This window comes from Miscanthus floridulus, chromosome 10 (genome assembly GCF_019320115.1).
Source record: "Miscanthus floridulus cultivar M001 chromosome 10, ASM1932011v1, whole genome shotgun sequence".
Lineage (NCBI taxonomy): Eukaryota > Viridiplantae > Streptophyta > Magnoliopsida > Poales > Poaceae > Miscanthus > Miscanthus floridulus.
In genome coordinates this window covers 100610680-100634223 of record NC_089589.1, presented here as the reverse complement: position 1 = coordinate 100634223, position 23544 = coordinate 100610680, and the positions used below count along the sequence as shown (strand labels likewise).

Sequence of the window (23544 nt, the reverse complement as noted above, 5' to 3'; positions counted from 1 at the left end):
TTCAATGAGCTATTATGTATCATTGGTTCCATGCTTCCAATGGATAACAAAGTGCCCACCAATAACTATTAGGCGAAGAAGCTGATCCGGCCAGTGCCGCTAAGTCTTCAAAAGTTCCTTGCTTGCCCTAACCACTGTATATTGTACCAGGGAACACTACAAGAATTGTGGTTATACATGATGGATTACTTTGGTCACAGATAGTCAAAAACGCATCACGGTTAACTGGCCATGATGATCGAAAAAAATCGTCATGTATCTCGCGTCATACATTTGCTGGACCAAATTGAGCCATCACAGATTGGTATTTGTGGTCGTCATGGATTAGTTGCCAGTCTCTTATAACCAGCCCATATCCAAGCCCAGATCCAAACCATAGTGACGAAATGGAACATCACAAATTAGTGCCAAATCATCACTGCATTAACATGCATCATAGCTCATAAGATACACCAATCATAAAAACAAACATTGATTCATTCATATATTAGCATGTCCACAACAGTCACACTGAACATCAAACTACAAATTGGCCTAGCTCACAACCATTTAGTTTGACTATCACAACAACTAAGTTTGAACTTAAAGAGTTGATCTCTAGGGAGTCTAAAATAACTAAACTTTAGTATCCACGAGCACTTTAGTTAGCTTGCTGTCCTTAAGATGTGCTACCTGAAAATCAAATGAATATAAGTCAGTTTTGCTAGCAAAGATTCTAAAAAAAAATGTCATCTATTTATTATGAAGCTTTGAAACTAGTTAACTAGTTCAATGCATATATTTTTGAGAGGCCAACAAGTAGAGCATGAGAATCTAAATATGATAGAAACAGCTTGTAGATTAAATTTGAGAGCAAACAAGTAGAGCTACAATATGTCCAACCCACACATCTAGCCCTTGTAAATTCAGCTTGTAGATTAAATTTGATATATACACTTATACAGTAATGGACTGAGGTGTTGGCTGACTTGCATATACCATCCCTTGTTGGATTGGAAAGCTAATGTATAAACAGAGAGAAAATTATTTGACTGTACAGTACCAACTTATACATACACTTGTCAAATTGTTATTCTATATATATATATATAGTACTGTGGTAGAGCTGAAGGGTGAATGACTGAATTTTCTATACCTTCAGACAAGATAGACTCAGCGTGGCAATGGCAACCAATCTTCATAGTTGCATTAATCTTCAGAAACATGTTAATCAACCTTGCTGCTATTGGCTGCACAAGGAAATCCCAGGCTAAGAATCAAATAACCACATGCAGAACCAATTGAATGGGGGGGGGGGGGCAGTTCTTCTTTCTTACTAAGGATTTCATTTCTCAGACTTCACAGGGAAAGCCTCCTGGCATTATTGCTTAACGAATACAAATTAAACTGAATCATTGCTACAAGTTAATCACAGGGAAAGCCTCCTGGCAGTATCTGTGGATGTTAATTCATTGAGGAAACCATGCATGTACATAAAGGGAGGAAAGCTAATGTAGATTGGACTCAGAGTAGCACGTAAGAGTGGTGCACTGGTGCTGCAGAGATGAACGCACACACTAAAATCAACCGAGAAGCATTCAGAAGCTCAGACCAAGCTTTCACCTATCAGTGCAAATGGAGAAAAATACTTTGAAGTTTGAACACATCTTGATATAGATCATAGCTATGGAAAATTGTAAGGTTGACTAATTTTATGTCACCTAAAGTACCACAGCACACGGAGAATGGATCTGACGCAGGTGGAGAGGATTCATCGCGCCGCTCCCGGCTCACCACTGTCACGGTGCTGCCATCGTGCCACTCCCGCTCGCTGGGGCCGCCCACGAGTGCCGCTCCAGCGCTCCCTGTCTGCCCAGCCGCCATGCGCGCCGCTCCCTCCTCGCTGCCATGTGCGTCGCTCGCTCCTCACCGCCTCCTCGTCACTGGTGCGCGCTGCCGCCCGCAACCCCTGCTCGCGTGGTCGCGGATGTGCCGCGCCGCGCAGCTTCCTCCTCGCTGGTGCGCGCTGCCGCCCACACCCTCTGCTTGCGCGGTTGCGGATGCGCTGCCCTGTGCCGCCTACTCATGCCGTCGCTGGGTGAGGAAGGAAAGGTTAGGGTTTGGAATTTGGGATGGAGAATAGAATGGCCGAGTGCATATGGGTAATGGGTTGGTGCGGGAACTAGAGAGAGGAATTGAGAACCGAGGAGGGATCAGCTGGCCATGGGAGTGGTTTTGGGCCTCGTCGCTACTGGGCCGGCCTCTGGGAGGGAGAGGGAAGCAAAAATGTTCTGTGATGTCCAACCATGACGATAACTAAACCAGTTGTCATAGATAAATCACCTGTGGAATTAACCGTCACAGACAATATAAGTCTATGATGTTTTCTTAGGTCACCAGTGAACCGTCATGTATAGACCTATTTCTTGTAGTGAAAGCCAGTTTGTGAGCATGGAGAGCTGTCCGCACTACAGCATGTGTTGATACAAAGACGGAGCCTTGGTTGGGCCATACAAGAAGGCTATCAAGAAGAGTAGTGCGAAGAACATCTCATCTCAAGAGGAGGATGAAGAAGGTTGCACATAGAGAAGAATTCTTGCCCTGTCGATGTGGTATCCGCCCATGATCGATCACCTATGTTGTATATTCGGAACCCCAAGGATGTAAACTTGATGTCCTAGCATGCATCTGTTGATCGCACAAAGGACGAGGGCAAGCTGTGACACCCTGTCGATGCCCTATAGTGGAAGCATTTCGATGCCACATTCCTTGAGTTTTGCCATGAGGCGAGGAACATTAGGTTCATACCGAGTACCAACGGTTTGAATCCATTCAGTGACCTGAGTAGCTCGCACTACACTTAGCTGATCATCCTTACCATCTACAACCTACCTCTGTGGCTATGTTAGAAGCGCATGTATGTTCTACTCACCATCCTTATTTCTAGACTGAAGTAGCCGATCTTTGATATAGATGTGTTACTGGAGGACATGAAGAATACTATGGGATAAAGGACTGGACATAATGCATGCATCCATAAAGGAGTTCACTCTAAAAGCCATAATCGTTGTCACCATCGTACATTACCCTAGTCTACTTTCACTATCATGGTAGATCAAAGGGTAGATCGTCTGCGTAGTTTGCCTTCACGGCACCTACTACGCTTACCTTAACGGATATAATAAGATGGTGTACATGAGGCATAGGTGATTCCTCGATAGAGGGTGCAGGTACCGATCTAGTATGATGAATTAGTACTTTGACAATAAGGACAAGCCGCAACCTGCCGAATTGGTGTGCAAGAGAAGTATTGGAAACTGGTGTTTGGCATGGTGAAGGACATGGAGGTCGAGTTTGCAAGAATAAAAAGAGGGGAACATGATAAGAAAGAGAAAGTGGGAGAAGATGGAAGAACCACCTACCATTATCATGACAAACACTAAGCTCCTCATGATTCAATTTTAGCTCCTCATGTGAACAACTAATGACATAAAGTAGATGATTTTGTTGTTCACATGCATTCTTTAGAAATGAGTTTTCATTTTTCAATTTCATTTGTTTTTGCCATCTCATTTTCTAAGGCTCTAGTAAGTCCACTAACAAGCTCAACACATGGATCAACATGATCAACCACATTAGAATTAGTTACCTTGGTGTCACCTTGTGACATGAAGCAATGTGGTGATGTTGGTGAGCTTCTAGAGACATCACTGTCATGGCCATCATCATCATCATCAAGTGAGCATGGAATAGAATCATTATGTGCATCACTTGACGCACCACCATCAATCTCGTCAAGTGAACTTGTGGTAGAATCATCATCATCCTAGACCGTGAGGTGGAGCAATATTCCACAAATCACCAAGTTGTGGTCATGCTCAACATCCTCTTGCTCACTTTCCTTTGGATTATCCTCCTTGAATTTGCCATCATCTCACGTGGAGTAGTCACCAAAGAGAGGTTGGAGTGTCGTCCACATATCATGGCCACTCTCCATATCCCACACTTGTCTAAACACATGTAATGCAAAGCACACATTAGATAATAAAGAGCATGTGCATCAAGTTGTAAGCAATCCTCTTATGCTTGGGTTAGATTACTCTCATCCAAAGCATTACGAGTAAAACCAACAACAATGATCCACCATGCTTTGGGACCCATCTAACAGAAATGATCAAGCATATGGTGTTTCCACCATGCATAGTGTGTGTCACAATCAACATCTAGCCTGAAGGTTCTCCTTCCTCTAGGGTCTATGAAGACTACAAATGAGAGACCTAGCTCTAATACGACTTGTAGGATCAAGATGGCGGACTAGAGGGGGTGAATAGTCCTTTCTAAAAATTAATCGTGCTGGCCAACTGAGATAAATACGAAATTAAAACTAATGGTCTAGCCAAAACTACACCCATCTATCTAAGTTCTCAAGTGTCTTATAAAAGGTCCTAATTAAGCACCTAAGGTATCGGGCTAGCTAGAGCTCACCTAAACTATTCTAGAGGCAAAGTCATAGAAACCTATGCAACTAGTACTTCAAGCAACGAGAGAGCTCCTACGCAAACTAGTAAGCAAAAGTAGAAAACCTAAGCTCACTAGCAATGCTCAATAACAAGGCTACTCAAGCCAAACAAACTAAGAAATGTAACTAGCAAGGCTACTCAAGCCAACTAGTTATGCAAGGAAGCTACTTCTATGCTACAGAAGCAAGGTAGCAACTAGCAAGCTACTAAAGCTAAACTAGTTACAAGAGCAACTACACAAGCACAAAGTATATAAATGTAAAAATACAGCCATGTGCAAGGGGATTGCAAACCAACAGGAAGAACAATGTTAACACGGTGATTTTTATTCCGTGGTTCACCTGTTTACCAACAATCTTGTCCCTGTTGAGACAAGCTCCAAGGTCACCACTGGTCCTCTTGCTAGTGGTGACCTGCAAGTCACACTCTCCCACATGGAGTGCTTACCACAAGCTTTGACATAGCCACACCACTTGTCGCCCTTCGTGTCTCGATCTACTAGAGTTGCTCTTCGTGGCACCCGCGGGGCGAGCACAACACCCCTCACAATCACTTCTCCGGAGCACCGCACGATCTTCTTTGCGTGCTTTGACAGAGATCAGGCCACCAAGACATCTAAGTGGTGGCAACCTCCCAGAGTAACAAGCACCGCTGGCTTCCAACTCGAACACCTAGTGCCACTTGATGCATTCTCGTAATGCAATGCACTAGAATCACTCACTCATGATCGATTCACACTCTTGTAGGCACAAGTGAGTTAGAGGGCTCCCAAGCACACTCAAGCATGGACACTAAGGCCACCAAGGTGTTCAGCCTCAGCCATGGCCGAGCATGACCTATATTTGTAGCCCAAAGGCCAAATAGAGCCATTGCTCAAAACATAGCCATGGAGGCTTCAGACCAAAGCTCTGAACCAAGGGTCTAGACCATGAACAATAGGGTTTGGAGCATCGATTGCCACCATGTGTCCCCGACCATTTGAAGTCGACTGTTGGATTCCAATGGCTACTTCGCACTCACTCAACCACCTTCGGACCAAGGGTCTAGTCCAATGCTTCTAAGGGTCTGGAGCACTCCAGAGAGCTCCCAAGAGCACCAAAATTCTCCAAACTGAGCCCTTAGCTCCGGACCAGACAATCATATAGTCTTGACCCCTCCAATACAGTGTAAAAGGGCACCTTCAAACTTGGAGGACATAGTCCTGAGCCTAGCTCTGGACTGAGTCCAGAGTTGGAGTCCTGAGCTCCGAACTTAGCCTCAGGACCATTGCGCACCAGTGTCCTGAGCTCATTTTTCATCTTTTTCAAGCCCAACTTCATCACCCTTGCTTCCATGTGCTAACACCATTGTGTCCCAACATATGTGCACGTGTGCAAGCATTTTCCAAAGACTTTTCAAGGGTTAGCACTCTATTGACCACGACACTCGATCCTAGCAACGCATGCAATGTTAGATAACTCGAGTGGCATTAGATGACCGACTTGCAAACATGTTTGCCCCTCTTGATAGTACAACCAGCTATCCTAAACCCGATCATGTACTATCTACACAACCTTTGACTGGTGAAATAAAATGCCCTACAAATATACCTTTGCCATGCGCATTCAATTTCATCTCCGCCAATGTTGATGCTACACAAGCACCAACCTCGCCCAACAAATGATATGATCCACTTCATATCATCATGTGACCTTATTGGTTCAACGATCTTGACCTCAGTTGCTCTTCAACGTTGCCTTGGTCCATCAGTGCCAAGTTTGTGCTCAAGCTTCCCTGCCACGCGGTTTATCGCTTCAAAGCCTCTGATTTGCCCTTAACGCTTACAAATGGTCCATCAAGCCAAGCATGATCTTGATCTTCTCCACCTAGTCACATGACTCCATGTCATGTCTCATGTGCAATGAGCTCCTTCATCACATGTGTGAGCCATGCAACCAATCCAAGCCATTTTCACCACCATGGCATATGTTGCTCACACTAGTGTACCTATGGATTAATCACCATTGTCTCTCACATAAACACATATTAGTCCACCTAGGTTGTCACTCAATTACCAAAACCAAACAAGGGATCTTTCAGTGATGAGCCGAGGAACGTTAGGTTCGCACTGAGTGCCAATGGTTTGAATCCATTCGGTGACCTTAATAACTCGCACTGCAGTTAATTGGCCGATCATCCTTACCATCTACAACCTACCTCCGTGGCTATGCCAGAAGCATAGGTATGTTCTACTCACCATGCTTATTTCTAGACCGAAGCAACCAATCTTTGACATAGATGTGTTACTGGAGCAACTCGTGGAGGACGTGAAGAATACTATGGGATAAAAGCCTGGAGATAATGCATGCATCCATAAAGGAGTTCACTCTAAAAGCCATAATCTTTGTCACCATCGTAGATTAACCTAGTCTACTTTCACTGTCATGGCAGATCAAACGGTAGATCGTCTGCGTAGTTTGCCTTCACGGCACCTACTACACTTACCTTAAGGGATATAATAAGATGGTGTACATGAGGCATCGGTTATTCCTCGATAGAGGGCGCAGGTACCGATCTAATATGATGAATTAGTACATTGACAATAAGGACAAGCCGCAACCTGTCGAATTGGTGTGCAAGAGAAGTATAGGAAACCGGTGTTTGCCATGGTGAACGACATGGAGTTCGAGTTTGTTAGAAGAAAAAGAGGGAAACATGATATGGAAGAGAAAGCGGGAGAAGATAGAAGAACCACCTACCATCATCATTCCTTTCAGGAAGTCAGGTTTCTTCAAGTACCTACCGTACTTGAAGGAGCTGGACATGGCCAATGCCATCAATTGCATGCACCTAGAGAAGAATGTCTTCGATAGCATGATTGGCTTCCTGATAGACATCAAGGGAAAAACATAGGATGGTCTGAAGTCATGGATGATTCTTTCCAATCAAGAGATTAGATCAAACCTTGACGTGAGTCCACTGCGGAATAGGAAAGTCAGCCTCCTGGCACCAGCTACAATCTAATGAAAGATGAGAAGAGGGCTTTGTGCTAGTGGCTTATGGGGGTCAAGGTGCCGACCTGTTTAGATTATCATCCGAAAATTTTCTCCTGTGAGTTTCAAGAATGGCAATGAAATCTAGGTCTTTCCCAACAGATAAATCATGCAAGAAAGTAAATATAGCCAGGTCTCAAAGGCCTCTGCTATTCCAAAAAATCCCTATCATTGGAAGACTTTTTGTTTTTTGCATTTCACCCTCTACGAGACCTAATACCCTTTTTCTGTTTTGGATTTGTTGTGTTGTGAATGTCAGCATCAACGCGATTTATAAAATCGCCACTGTCTTCATCCACCGCATCATCCATTAAATCACCACATAAATTATTTAACTGTAAGACGTCTAAATCCGAATCATCTAAACTTATGTCAGAGTGGCTATCCAGACCAATTATAACAGGAGGACAATAAGTCTATCTTTTTCAACTTTCTCAATAGGAGCAACAAAATATTGAACCCCCTCATCCTTAGTGCCCAAGGAAATGCCAATGTTCTTAATTTATCTGTTACAGCCTTAATTTTATCCTTAGTTGTAATACATACCGTCCTGTTCATCAAGGTTCTTCTTAGCCACCAGTCTTGCTGCTCGCTCTAAAGAATCCCTGTCCACAGATGCTACACGCCTTTTGCTCCTCCGTTTCGGAGTGGTAAGAGAACGAGTCGCCTTTGAGACTGGAGGAAGAGCTGATCCTCCCAAAATCTCAGGCAAGTGTTCCCTCCCTACATCCCTGGAGCTATGCAGTTCAGCAAATGCTTTGTCCACGAGAGGATTAGGAACTGGCTGTTCGTCCACCAGCCCCACTTTTCAGATGTCGCCGTCGTCAATTCATCGTTGCCAGGACTAAGTCACACCCCTGCTTTGGCCGCAAGTGGCTCCCCCATGCTTGGCGCCATCATCACGTCGCTACGAGGACAAAGTCCCCGCCCTGCATAGGCAGCAGGTGGCCCCTCCATGCTCGCCACCCTTGAGCCTTCGTCATTGTTGCGTCGCTGCCTGGAATAATTCCCGACCTTGCTTTTACCTCAGGTTGCCCCTCCAAAACGAGTTCCATCTCCCTGGCATTGGCAGGAGGCCATCCTGACCCTGCTATGGCCGCAGGCGGTCCATCTAGGCCGAGCGCCAGGGCAGCGCCCTCCCTCGTTGTCTCCGAACCGGGTGGAACGCTGCTGCTGTTGCCGATCGTACGTACACAGTCTAAGGTACAACCTTTTGCTGCATGTCCTGAGCCATTGGAGGTACTAACCGGCATGCACAGGCTGCACCAAAACAGATGGATCCCAATCGTCAAGCAAGTCATCCTCATCAAGGTCCAATATGTCTTCTTCCATGATTTGATTATACGTATTGCCACCCAGATTTTAAGTTTTCGAGGTTCCTGAAGTCACATTTAACTCTTTTGCCACTTTTGTCCTCCGTCATGCCTTCCTTATTTGACTTCCCATTATTTCCATCGTTGCCATCATTGCCATCTCGGATACCCACTGCCTGAGGGAGATCTGGCATCCATTTGGGTAGGCACCGTGTCAATTTTTTGTGTTGCACCAAACATATAGAACCAATCGCCCATAAAACCTCAAACTTCCATAAAACTCTTGGCAGATTTGTTACTCGCATCCCAATGCTCGGAAGCTCGTGGACAAAATCCTCCTCTTCTTCATAATCTTCAAACCTGAGAAACATCCCATCTTTTAGATCAGCTGTAACAAAGTTGACCGTTCGACGTAACTCAGCTTTGCAATGGAAGAGGGCTGCCCAACCTATGCAAGTGACCAACAAGCTGCTCCTCTGAAAGATGTCCTCCTTTCACTTTAATCAAAGCTGTGGTACTGTCCTTTTTTGCCATCGGAATCGGACCATGAGGGATATAAAAGAAACCAAGATCGTCATGAGCATATCCTACCATATGTGCAACTGGTTTCGGAATTCTCTTTTGCGGGCACTTGGCCACCACATGATCATCTCCTTCGCAAATCTGACAGGAAAGCATAGCAATGCAATCAGCCATGACGTGTCCCTTAGTGCAACACTTGTGACAATAATTTAAGTTTTTGGGGCCGTTTCCTCCTGCTGAAACGTCTTCCCTTTAAGTTTATCAGCTGGCAGAACCACCTTGTCAACGACAACGGAGGAGTTTGGGATCGTGCCCAACACCATGTGCTGGTGATGAGATGTCCCGGACACTGTAGACATATCCCCAACTGCTGCTGAGTGAGCTGCTGGCAAATGTTGATCCCTAATTGGAATATTCGCATTTGCAAACTATGGCTGTATTGATGTAGGATCGATTCGCACTTAGATAGGCAATCAGAGGGGGGTGAATGATTGGGGAAGCCAAAAACCAATTTTAAAACTCCCCCCTGAACACAAAACCTAATTGAGGCTCGTTTTCAATTCTGGACAGAAGAGTGCACTGTTATTAAAAATAATCTCGACAAAACACCGTAGCTCCTATTGATCTCAAATTTTTACAGATCAAAGTACATGAAATTCTTGAACTAACCCAGCTGGAATCAATTCAATCCGATGTCTAGAGCTCGACATATAAAATAAACAAACACACTGTGTCTGATAGTGACGAGAATTGTTTAAGCCATAATCCCATGATTAAGCAAAATCTAATAAAGTGTAATCAATCAAACTGCTCAGATAAACAGCATAAAGCCCTAGCACAGTTTTAGATAAATCAAATCAAGTCTAAACTTGCAAATACGAAATTAATCTAAAACTAAAAGCTAGGCATTACATAAATCAAAGAGCTGAGCGAAAGAATGAGATTACCGACACATCAATTTCCAAACCTTGATCTTTATTGAATCGTAGATGTGTTTACAAGATGCATCACACAAGCATCCACAAAAGGATTCCCCACAAAATCCCCTAAGCCCTAAAGCAGCCGCCAGAAACAACTCTCCTGCGCTGCCTCTTCTCCTGCCATCGCACAAGACCGAAGCTCCTTTTATCTACCGAGCCAACTCCTTCTCGGCCATGCACGAACGTGTCCAGCACGTTGGACACAAGCCAGGTTCCAAACAGAACCGGACCAAGTCTGTTCTGCATGTCCTCCCGCACCTCTCAACTTGGCCCTTAATCCACTAAACAGAACAAGTCACAGCCGTACATTATTGCTCATGCATCCAAACCGAACTAGACCAAGTCACGGTCGAGCCAACGGCACCAACACCTGCCTACTCGATCACCATGGAACCAGCACGGCCAATCACAAACGGACTTGATCTCCCAAGTCCAACTCGGCTTGCATATACCACACACACGAGGCATACCACGCTTGACACATACGGCCTACATACAATCCACAAGCCAAGCTGCAATCTCAATGTCCTAGCTGCACCAGCCAGAACCAACACCACACCATAGCCTATACATCTCCTATATACGTCTCATGGAGTGATCGCCTTCACGTACATTGTTCTCCATCCCGAACGTCCCGCATGACATCCTTGATTTATGGGTCCTCAGTTCCTCACTGAACTTAGTCTCGAAACCTCAGTTCCTCCCTCAACCTAGTTCTAGTCTGTGATCGACCACGTTCTGTCTCAAGCAACAACTGAACATGAACAAACACGCAAACTGCGTCCGAGCCCAAGTCCACGACTTGACTCAAGTCAATCCGCACAACACCTCACACGAGCATGTCATGCAACAATACCAAATCACTATGCTATCACAATCATATATAAGCATCACCTGCATATCAAACTGTGTCACAATCCAAATCACTTTGCAATGTCAATTTCATGTCAAACCAATTTTTCATCACATGATCTCACAATTAAGGTACTTGCAATCTCCTTTGCACCAACCACACTCTCTCCTAGGATCAAAGTTGATGCTCCCCCTGCCGTACCCATTATTGGCTGTATAAGATGAGTCAAAGTTCCTCCAACACTAAGACCAAGACCACCAGATGCCCGCTTACCGGGACCCCTTGCTGCGGCCCAAAGAAACCTCGATCTTGGGCGTTCCTCCCTCTCCCTCGATCCCTTCCATGTCCTTATTGCCTTTGCCCACCTCTTCTTGCACCATCACCACGCCCACCACCATAACCAGGATCAAATCCTTGATTTTGTTGATGGAAAGGCTGGCCAAACCGCATCTGACCACCCTGCGGACCTTGCACTGCACCAGAGCCAAAACCAAAACCTCCACCATCTCTCTGCACTCCCTGACCGCCAACAGCATGAGCATCGAAAGCATTTGCATTGGCTGACTGAAAAGTGCCGACCGTGTCTTGAGACAGACCATGGAAAGCCTGGAAATTGTTGTCACCGCTACCATGACTGCCGGCTGGACCTGCACCCCATCCAAACAGAACCGTGTTCCCCATGGCAGATGCACCGGTGAAGGCACTGCCAGGGAAGAAACCGCCACCTCTTCCTGCTCCTTGATTCCCACCAGGGAACCTACGCGCGCCTGATCCAAAGCCTCCGCCCTCAGTTGGACACCGACGAATAGCGTCGGTGAAAGACTTGAACCATAACCTGGAGTCCTGGACGCGAACGGAGTTGATGTAGAGCGACGGAAAAAAATCAGGAAGTCTTCCTCTCTTAGACACAACCTCGCCCACACTGGTGCTTAGCCTCACCCTGGCCCAATCCGATTGGAACTTGATCTAAACTCGCCTAGACAATTACGTGGCAGTGAAGCCGATAAGAGTTCAAAAATTCGTTTTCCTCCTCCGGCCATCGGCGACCCTTGACACTGCCTTCGTTTCTCCCGCTGGGAAGTGGAGGTGCACGAAGGAGACAATCAACAAACGTCAACGGTGGTGAAACACGTGGTGGCAGCATCGGACCAGTCCAGGGCTTCACTGCTTTCCGACGACCCTCAACCAAAGCAGCAATAATCAAGCGAGCCTTCACCACAGAACTTTCTAGAGAAGCTGGAGGACAAATCACAATGACACTACAGATTTGGATATCACTGCTGGCCTCATCACTGCTGGATTTTAAGAAACCGACAGTGATAGCCCATCACTACCAGTTTTTTGCTAAAACCGGCTGTGATAGGACCAACCGACTCTGATATTTGGGTCTTCACTGTCGGCTCATATCACTGTCAGTTTTAGCCAAGAACCAGTAGTGATATTGGGTCATCACTGCCAGTTTTAACCAAGAACCGACACTGATAATGTCACTGCGTTTAGTGGCTTGAACCGACAGTGATATCTTCATAAGTTTCTCATATGATGTCCGATGAAGACAAACTTTATATCAGAGTTGTAGTACTCGACGAGATCTACAACTTTGTAGTTCAAATTTTCTAATTTAAGATCATTTGGATATCCAAATATTTTCATTTGAAATCATCTATCTAACGAAAATTACGTTTGATTTTTAAAATTTAAAATTTAAATTTTTTAAACGACCTCGGATGGAGAAACGCCCAAAACAAAAGTGGTAGACTTCGAAAAGCTATGCCACTTTGTAGTTGACAACTTTTCATTTGAAATCATTTACTACTTCAAAATAATATTTGAAATTCAATTTTGAAATTGTTGAAGCACTCTGATTTCTCTTTTTAATCTCTAGCTAAAACTTGTAACTAGTTTTTCTCCCTCATACTAACTTGAAATTTGATGATTTTTTTCCTAAAAATTTCTAAAATCATGCTCTATCAATTTGTTATGTTCTTACAGCTATTATTTTATTCATCTTTTCATGTGACTGTGTTTTATCTATTTGAATTTTGTATTTAAAAAAATTACAATTGCAAACATCATTTTGGAACACTAAATGATTTCAGCTGAAAAAGTCATGAACATAGAAGTTGTAGAACTTATCGAGATCTACAACTTTTATTTTGGTCATTTTTCATCCGATAAAGTGACAGTAATATTGTTTACAAAATTTACCTCTCTCTCTTATAATTTCATAAACTATAAGAGGGATACTTAACATTTGTGAACAATGTTACTACCATTATGTCGGATGAATAAATGATCAAATGACTAAAATAAAAGCTGCAAATCTCGGAAAGTTATGAAACTCTGTAGTTGACAACTTTTTGATTTGAAATCATCTTGTCAAGGAAAACTACATTTGAATTTCTAAAATTTGAAATTCAAATTTTGAAAACGACCTCGGATGGAGAAACTACCAAAATAAAAATTATAGATCCCAAAAAGTTATAAAACTTTATAGTTGACAACTTTTTGATTTGAAATCATTTTGTCCAGGAAAACTACGTTTGAATTTTCTAAAATTTGAAATTTGAATTTTTTTAAACGGCCTCGGATGGACAAACAACAAAAACAAAAGTTGTAGATCTCAAAAAGTTATAAAACTTTGTAGTTGACAACGTTTTGATTTGAAATAATCTTGTCATAGAAAACTACGTTTGAATTTCTCAAATTGGAAATTCAAATTTTATAAATAACCTCGGATGGAGAAACTACCAAAATAAAAGTTGTAGATCTCGAAAAGTTATAAAACTTTATAGTTGATAACTTTTTTATTTAAAATCGTTTAGGGTCCCAAATACTTATTTCAAAATTAGATGAACATAAATTGGACGCAAACAGATTGTAGGCGCAGTGGTTAGGGACCGAAGACGTGAAGCAGGAGGTTAGGGGTTTGAGCGCCAGTGGCCATAAAGCAAGTGTTTTTTGCGCGAAAAATCATGTGACTTGTGACTTGCGACCTTGGGACGGTCCAATGGGGCCTCTCCCTGAACTAAAAAGATCCTTATATTTTTCAGCCTGTTTTTTGGATTTTCTGAAAATCACATCACTGTCAGTTTTTTTATAACCGGTAGTGATGAGCCCCCTTCATCACTGTCGGCTGTCGGTTTAAAATCTGACGGTTATTTGAAGCGATTATGATGTGAAGAACTGGGATAGTATGACCTATGCTTGAAACTCGTCATTTGTATAGCTGTGCATCGGCCTGTTGAAGATCGGCCACAGAGAAGCCAGCCAAGGCCGCCTGCCTGAGCATGGAATACCAGGTAGGCAAATCCGGCTCGAGGTCCTCATCGGATTCCGCTTCAGGAAGACTCCAAAAACGAGAATGAGAGACACCATGCCAGCATCCAGCCAAAGGATCAGCGATCATGTCGCAGTCCACATGACGATCCTCCTCCCCATTGTGCTGTGTTCTTCCCCGGGCACCACAACTGCCGTTTCGATCAATTAATAGCACCACGCGAAGGGACAGACTGGGCTGCTGTCGACAGAGATCATCGACCCGAGTGATCCTTAGGGTCCCTCGACGCCGGCCTGGCCCCCTTGCCCTCTCATCACCCTCTCATGCTCACCGACGGGTGCTCTCCTAGGAATTTGATTGGTGTTGTATGGGTAGTCGTATGATATGTATTATAACAATATTCCTCCCAAGGTAACCATCTTATCCATTATTTGGGTCTATCCCATGTAAGCATCTGAGGTACATGGTGATGACTTTACTAACCACTTCAGATTGCCCATTTGATTGAAGATGATACACTGAAGTCATATTGAGTTTCACTGATGTCAGGCGAAACAACTCCGGCCAGAATCTACTGGTGGAGACAATGTCTCTATCACTAACAATAGAACCAGGCCGGTATGCCATGTAATCTCACACCCTCTGTAAATAAATTCTGAGCACTGTAGTTGCTGAGTATATGGGTGTAAAAGCGAAACTAAGTGAGCATATTTTGATAGGTCCAACACTACGAGTATTATTGATTTCCTTTGATTTTTGTATATATAAATATACATCAAGATGCAAATGCGAATGATGTAATGCAATGCATGACTTCACTTCTAGAAATATGTCCCAAGGAGAGGGAGTGAGGGCTGCAACCACATTGCTCATTTCAACGTGCGCTATTGTACTGGCACTTATCACACTAATCTAGCTACAGTATCTTCAAATGCATCTCAACGGAAAAATGCAAATGCAATGCTATAGTGTATGTACTTCACATACGTCATACTTCATACTTCATAAATCAAAATTTATAGATACCACGCAATCTATGAAAAGTATGATGTATGATACTTCAAAGTAAATAAATAACTTCAACTTCAGATTATCTAGCTAGTGTGAGAAACTGAAATTTAGTGGAGGCAATTCAAACAACAAAGCTAAAGCATGTGGACCATAGCACCACATTTACTTTCCTTTACCAATGATTTATCAAAAGAGCTGGGCACAATTCAACGACATACCACCAGATCACAAGTAATACTGATAAGGCCATGAGAAGCATGCATAATTAGTGTTATATTTTGTGATTTGCTGGCATCAATTTCTAAGTTTTCAGCATTCATATGCTATATCATTGGAAAGATATACGAGGCTAGTTTCAAACACAACAAACGGTACATCATTTAGACTTCCGGGCTTGGAATTATGGCTATTTTGGTGGAGACTGCACTGGCCATTGGTTGCTGCGCGAGAATGAATGAAGACTCCTGAAATAGTCCACTAAGATGACCTTCTACTTGCTTTTATTTATGCTTATGTTCACACTCAACTAGGAGGGATGCTCCTAGTATAAATAAACCATGTAATCCACGATTTGAGAGGGAGTTGATATTGATAAGATATGAGGATTGAGCTAGTTGATCTTGTTCAGTCATCTTCAAGTGATTCTAGTTTTATCCTATCCACCACCACGTACCCTTCTGCGAGTCGATCCTTATCAAATACGCAATACCAACACCATCATGCAAACAATGACATACGCACAAGAACACCCTAAACCCATATCTTAAGCCACTACCGATGCACTTCGGTTAATCACAGAAGCACTGTTGCCTTTCTATTTTGTACAGTTTTAGCCAAACATCCAAAAATTCTCACAATTTTTCAGATGATAGAAAACTCCATTATCAAGAACTTTTCTATATTAAGAATCAGCATAAGAGATCTCCAACATGGCATAAGTAACCTCTGAACTTAATTGAACCTTTCTGACGATCAAAATAGAACAGGAAAATTATAAAATCTGTAACTGGAGATATACTCATCCAACAAATGTGTTCTTTAACAATCTGGAAAGCTTAAGAAAACTACTACAAATTTTGTTTATACCAAAAGTTCAAATTCTTCCATTATGATGGCCAAAAATTGAATACATCTAAAACTGTCCAGATCCTTATCACTGAAAAACAGTCTACTTAAAACCATCGTATCTCCAAAAATATGTGATCTTGGTAACAAAGGTATTGAAACAGTCACAAAATTTCTTAAGGCCATTAAGATGCCGTAAAATGATGATATATAGGAACTGCACAGTTTGACGGGATTTCTGAACGTGAACAAGATCATCAAATTCAGAAATTTCAGAAATTGCTCCAACTAAATCCTTTCTGAATAGATATTTAATTCAACAAAACTAGACCGAAACAAGTGTATTAGAATTTGGCATCTTAGGGCAACCACGGCGGTGGATCTAGGATTTTACCATAGGGTATGCCACGCTTCAATTTTCACATACATTTCGGTAAAATCTATCTACCAACTCGGTAAACAACTATAAAAAATTACAACTCAATTCGGCATACAAGCAATAAAAAATTTGATAAATCTATAATTTAAAGATTAGCCTCTATTATCTTTTATAAGACCCCACACGTATACCAAGAATCAAACTTTAAAATCTTTAACCAATAATGTAGCCGACCAAACAGTATACCAAGAATCAAACTTTAAAATCTTTAAACTTTAATGTAGCCAAGTTACTGTAGCTTATTTCCCTTTTCTAGATTTTGCAGAATGAGCAACTTAGTGATCCTAGTTCCAAACAACACATATGAGTAGTCAAATGAAAAGTGTTCAGCGAGCTCTGCATATTGGTAGTCTCCATTTGTCCACCCGAGTGACGGATGAAAAGGTCCAATTTTTGGTCCCTCCTTAAATTAGGTCAACCTTTGTTAAAACAATGTTGAATCCATACTAAAAATCCGTATTTATGCCAAGTATTCTCGGGTGTTACATTATATATGGTCTATTGCATTGGGATTGCCTTAACAGAAGTGTTTCTTGCTGTTAATGAGGATGCCATTGCAATCAATCATGAAAAGGACAAATGATGATTTCGGCTACAAAAACCACTACAAGAGATGTGCTATCAACATTTCAATTTTGTCATAATACATGGATTTATGTTTGTAGCACCTGGTTTAAAGAACAAAACCAGATATACACCATATGTGAGCCCAGGAAGTCAACTCACACATACGGCTACAAATAGAGGTAACATCAATAGACAATGCTTAATATATAGCGTACTTAATACAAAGAATATAACCTTAGATAGTAGATAGCGGAAAGATACTCTGTTCTTCAGGCGAAGGCTCCAAATCCACAAGGACAACTGACTGGTTGATCACAAGCCTAACTCCTCCAGACTCTAACAATCAACCTCGAGCCGGATTCGCCTACCTGGTATTCCATGCTCAGGCAGGCGGCCTTGGCTGGCTTAATGAGGCCCCAAAGAATTAAAAAAGTAAAGCAAGCATAAGTACATGTCGTACTCAGTAATATAACATGGGGTTAATGAGGCTCAAAAGGTTGACACTGGTTTACTGTGATTAGCATTTTAGTAAGTCAAATTTTAGCGTTAGAGTAGTAGCAAGTTTAGCTTAAGCCCCAAATAACCACATGATCATGTAAACAAGATTAATGTATAGCAAAAACAATAATCATAAGTGAGCATCTGTATCATCAGTATCATTAGTGTTCATCATCTTTTCAGTAAGGAGCCTCGGCTGCTTGTGACCTTGAGCACGACTGATATACCAGTTTTACACTCTATAGAGGTTGTACAGTTTCACCATGAGCTATGATTTACCCTTTCGCCCAAGGCGGCCAACCTCTTGACCCACTTCCAAGGAAGGTCGGCAGGGTTCACTATGAAGTCTTTCAATGGTTCATCTAACAAGTGTAGACTGCTAGGTTTCCCCATCAATAAGCATGAACGTCGCTTCAAGGGGTGACTAACAAAAATACAAAGAAACCAAAGTGTACCCTCTTGGCATGCCGAGAACATACAGATTGGAGCCCCACTTGCGCCTTTCGTTAAGTTACTACGAGCTAGAAAAGGTCCTCATACTTAACTAAAGCCAAAGCCATGTTGCACTCATGGTTGTACTATAAGTCCTAGGGGAATCCCCTTATAGATAAGTCCTTAGGGAGAGGAATCTAGAGCACCACAAAAACTATACTCTAGCCCCCTTATTCCATGTTGCTAAAAATCATATTTTAACGTTTATTGCATATACCATTAGTCAAGTTACTGATCATGGTTATTTAATTGAGCAGTAGCAAAGTACTACCCAATGCATAATCCCACGGTGTCAAGGTACAAGGTACAAAAGCTAGGATATCTTTATAGGAATCAAGGTAGACACATGCATATGAATTAAGTGACATTAGAGTGAATAGTTAACAAGGATGATCCCATGCTATACTTGCCTTAAACTCTGATCCTTCTTCAAGTCCAAAACTTCAAATGAACTCTATCTTGATCAACATGTAAAGCTCACCGACTGGACAAGGTCATAAAGCACCACACAGGCATCCATGCAATCAAACACGAAGCAAACAATAGAAATAAATTATAATAGTACACCAACCATAAAATCAAGAAGAAATGTTTGTAAAAATAATCTACATCTCGCTACAAACACACACAGACGCGAAGATCACAAAAATCAGAGCTATAACGAAGGAGTTATGAATTAATCAAGATTTCCTTTAATAAAACAATAGATTAATCCTAACCTTGAATTTCAAAAGTTGAAAACATGTTCAACAGTAGGATGAACATGTAGATTATGCAATTATGAATCTAACGCAACTTGAACGGGTCAAAACGGAGTTCAAACGAAGAAGATATAGCTTAAATAAAACTAGTGGCAAAACTATAAATAGATGAAAGCGTATTTTGGATCTAACCGAAGCAACTATGTTTTCAAAAGAAGAAAACATATTTTGAATCTAACAGAGGAATTCTATGCTTTTTGAAAGTGAAAACGCATTCTAAAACTAATAGAGAGAAACTACGCTTTCAGAATAAGAAAACGTATTCTGGGAGTACGCCATGGACTACGGGTTAGATTATTCAAAAGCGAAGGGTCTCTTTAGCAAAATTGCTGGCCAAAATGGTATCTTCTAACCTGGGTCATTGATCTCAGATCAGGCGGTGCAGATCAGATGGGAGGTGGAGAGAGAGAGGCTGCCAGCCGGCTACAATGACCAGCGCGGCGGTCGGCCATGACCGGCGACGAAGAGCTTGCTAGCGAGCACGAAGAGGGCCCTAGAGTCCACAATTCGATGTGGGGAAAGCATGGGGTGGAAGCGGAGATCAAGGCGAGCTCACCTAGGGTCTTAACACGGTCGGAGCCTTCACAGAGACGACGTGGGACACGGTAGGGCGGACGGCGAGCTCCGGTGGTGGCAGCTAGGGTTTCGCCGGCGCGGCAAGCTTGGGTGGAGGTGGCGGCTCACGATAGGGCTAGATCGGGGTGGCGTGGCACTAGGGCTGGCTTTTGTAGGGGCAAATCAGTGTGGGGTGCACAACAATGACGCGGGGCCGGGGTGGCTGCGGACTCCGGTGGAGTCCCGCGTGGAGACGGCGCGAGGAAGACGATGATGCGGCAGACATGAGGGGCCGCCATGTCAGCGAGCCAAGCGAAGGAGGAGGTGGGGCGCATCCACATGGCTTGGTTGGGCCGGCCTGCTGGCTCACGAAGGGGAAGCTGGGCATGCGGGAAGGTGGGAGTGGGCCTACGCGGTGGAGCTGAAAGAGGGAGCTACTCGGGCTGGGCTACAGGGAGAGGGGAGAGAGAAAGGCCAAGCGGGCCAAAAGCCAGGGAAGGAAACTTTCTCTTTTGATTTTCTTTTTCTTTTATTTCAAAACTATTTTCAAAACTTTGCATAAGAATTTGAATTCATTTTGAATTTTAGTCGAAACCACTCATCATAATAAATCAAATGCACAAGCATGTATGCACTACAATGTTGCTAAGCCTTATGATAAGTTTTAATTTAATGACAAGATTTGTTTTCCTATATTTTCATGAGCACATAAATACAAAATTAATTCAATTTCTCTCTATTTCAAAGGGAGCAATTTTTAGGGTGTTACAATTCTACCCCCCTTAAGATGAATCTCGGCCTCGAGATTTGGACGATGGTGATCAAAGAGATGCAAATTCTCTGCCTTTGGATTCTTCTTTACTTTGCATACTTGTTAACCTTACTTCAAGGAACTTACCAAACTGATTCCAAGATTCAGACAGGTACTCCAAACACCCCTCAAGTACTCCAATCACTAGACCACCTTTCCTTTTTAGTCCATACTATCAATTCTCTTTCTTAAAATATTCACCATCCAATGGAACCTTCTTACTTTCTTAGTCTAAAGTAGGTTCTAGTACCAACTTTAAAACATTAATGACTATATATGCCTAGGTTAAGTTGCTCAACTCTCAAACACAATTCTAAGTCCATGGTGTCATCCAAACCTTCTTAGCATAACTCTCCTTCGCTAAGGGCATCAGCCATGACTTTGCTTCTCGAAGTGATAACACTTTTCCAAGTCATAAAACCTTGATTGCTTTAATCCAACCCTTCTTGTCATTCTTAGTATATCATTGGGATTTCTTGAGACTCAGTGGAACTATCTATAGTTCATAGATATCTCATTCCTATGTCATCAACGCCTACTTGTCTTGGGTATGTTGAAGATTGGACTCCCAGCTGAGGATAGCTCGAATGTAGAGCCATATTGTTGAATGCATCGATTCCTCATAGATGATCCAATAACTTATCAACCAAGCAAAGGATACTTACTCTGGATGATGAAGCCCTTAAGTGATATACATCCTCTGGGTACCACCTTTCTTATCAGATTAATCGATTCTTCCAAGTGAGAGCTAGAGAGCATAACTGAACTTCATATGGCACCTTCTCATGGTCATCACACTAAGCTATGTCCAATTGTCACTCCATAGCTCTCAACCAGTCATCAGCTTCTAGTGGTTCACTTGTATGAGAGAATGTCGGTGGGTCCCTTCATAAATTCACCACGATTGTCAATAGGTGGTGCTTGGTGTGGGTTATTCAACACACTTTGAGCAGTAGTCTGTATTAACTAAGTTTGCATCATCAAATCTTGGTCTATAGATGGTGGATTTGATGGCAGTGGATTAGAATTGGCAGGATTCCTTCGGTCATCATGCGAAGCACTTCTCCTGGTAGCAACCATCACAGAGATAATCGATGCTTCCAAGTGAATAATTAGAACGTATGAAACTTCATCTTGCAAATTTTCAACTTGGCTACACCCCTTAAGAAAAGATCAACTAGGAGACACAAAAAGGGAAGCTTGCACCTCCTTCTAGATGGGCTAACTAGCATCATGATGTTTTGACATCCCAATGATACTCTCGTGTATGGGCAAAAACAAGAAATCTAAAATTCCTTGCATGCAGAAAAACAGTTGTAACTCTCATTCTGTTAATCCAATGAAGTTGTAGCTTATACCATTGGAAAGCTTATCAAATCCTCCACAACTTCCTTATAGAACACTTTTCCAAATTCTGCAGTTCAGATAGTTGAAAACAATACACAATAGAAATTGCTCTAGGTTTTAGACAGCATAATGAACTAAATGAAATTGTGGGAACACCCAACAAGATCATTGCAATCATTACAAAGATTCAAAGCAAGTAGAAGCATAATGACAATTCAACAAAGCACTAAAGGTGCACAAGTCAATCATTGACTCAACTTACGATACTATTATCCTCGTTGTACTAGAGGTAATAATCCTAAGACTCATCTTCAGATTACGCAAGAAGGTGGTGAGGAAAAGTTCTAAAAGCATATCAAATCAAGAAGTGAAGATGAGAACAAAGACTTTAAAATAAGCACGAAGGTAGATATGAATAGCAAGGGTAGATATATAGTAGAGAAGAAAATATCATGGTTCATAGAGAAGGGTTTTTATAGTAACTTCTAAACTTTAGAATGACTAGTTTCTACTAGGCTTGCGTCCTACAGTCAACATTGCTCTGATACCACTTTGTAGCACCTGGTTTTAAGAACAAAACCAGATACACAACATATGTGAGCCCAAGAAGTCAACTCACACATATGGCTATAAATAGAGGTAACATCAATAGACAATGCTTAATATATAGCATACTTAATACAAAGAATATAACCTTAGATAGTAGACAGTGGAAAGACACTATGTTCTTCAGGCGAAGTCATCAAATCCATAGGGACAACTGATTGGTTGATCACAAGCCTAACTCCTCCAGACTCTAACAATCTGGTACCCATCCAGGATTTTTCCAAAGAATTAAAATGTAAAGCAAGCGTAAGTACATGTTGTACTCAGCAATATAACATGGGGTTCATGAGGCTCAAAAGGTTGACACTGGTTTACTGCGATTAGCATTTTAGTCAGTCAAATTTTAGAGTTAGAGTAGTAGCAAGTTTAGCTTAAGCCCTAAATAACCACATGATCATGTAAACAAGATTAATGTATAGAAAAAACAATAATCATAAGTGGGCATCTATATCATTAGTATCATTAGTGTTCATCATCTATTCAGTAAGGAGCCTAGGCCACTTGTGACCATGAGCACGGCTGATATACTAGTTTTACACTCTGTAGAGGTTGTACACTTTTACCATGAGCCGTGATTTACCCTTTCGCCTGAGGCGGACAACCTCTCGACCCACTTCCAAGGAAGGTCGACAGGGTTCACAATGAAGTCTTTCAATGGTTCGTCTAACAAGTGTAGCCCGCTAGGTTTCCCCGTCAATAAGCATGAACTCCCCTCCAAGGGGTGACTAACAAAAATACAAAGAAACCAAAGTGCACCCTTGTGGCAGGCTAAGAACCTACAGATCAGGGCCCCTCTTGCGCCTTTTGGTAAGCTACTACGAGCTAGAAAAGGTCCTCATACTTAACTAAAGCAAGAGCCATGTAGCACTCATGGTTGTACTATAAGTCCTAGGGGAATCCACTTACAGATAAG

The 23544-nt window shown here is 42.4% G+C and overlaps 1 protein-coding gene and 1 long non-coding RNA gene across 4 annotated transcripts; both read right to left on the bottom strand.

Moving 5' to 3' along the window:
• Positions 1-471: 471 nt before the first annotated feature.
• Positions 472-10512, bottom strand: LOC136486907 (uncharacterized). 3 transcript variants are annotated; one of them, XR_010767036.1, is made up of 4 exons: positions 10334-10512; positions 3629-3989; positions 1136-1229; positions 472-672 (listed from the first exon to the last, which is right to left on the bottom strand). It is a non-coding gene; the product is annotated as an uncharacterized lncRNA (long non-coding RNA). The 3 variants fall into 3 exon arrangements; XR_010767035.1 differs by lacking the exon at positions 10334-10512 and having other exon boundaries at positions 3629-4687; XR_010767037.1 differs by lacking the exons at positions 3629-3989; positions 10334-10512 and adding an exon at positions 1317-3596.
• A 1035-nt stretch (positions 10513-11547) lies between these two features.
• Positions 11548-11880, bottom strand: LOC136489140 (glycine-rich protein DOT1-like). Its single transcript, XM_066485857.1, has one exon. The coding sequence runs from the start codon at positions 11878-11880 to the stop codon at positions 11548-11550; it is 333 nt and encodes a 110-aa protein (XP_066341954.1).
• Positions 11881-23544: the final 11664 nt, after the last annotated feature.

What these genes read in the sequence shown, in the direction of transcription:
- LOC136489140 (XM_066485857.1), bottom strand. Translation starts at nt 11,880, where the DNA reads ATGGGGAACACGGTTCTGTTTGGATGGGGTGCAGGTCCAGCCGGCAGT.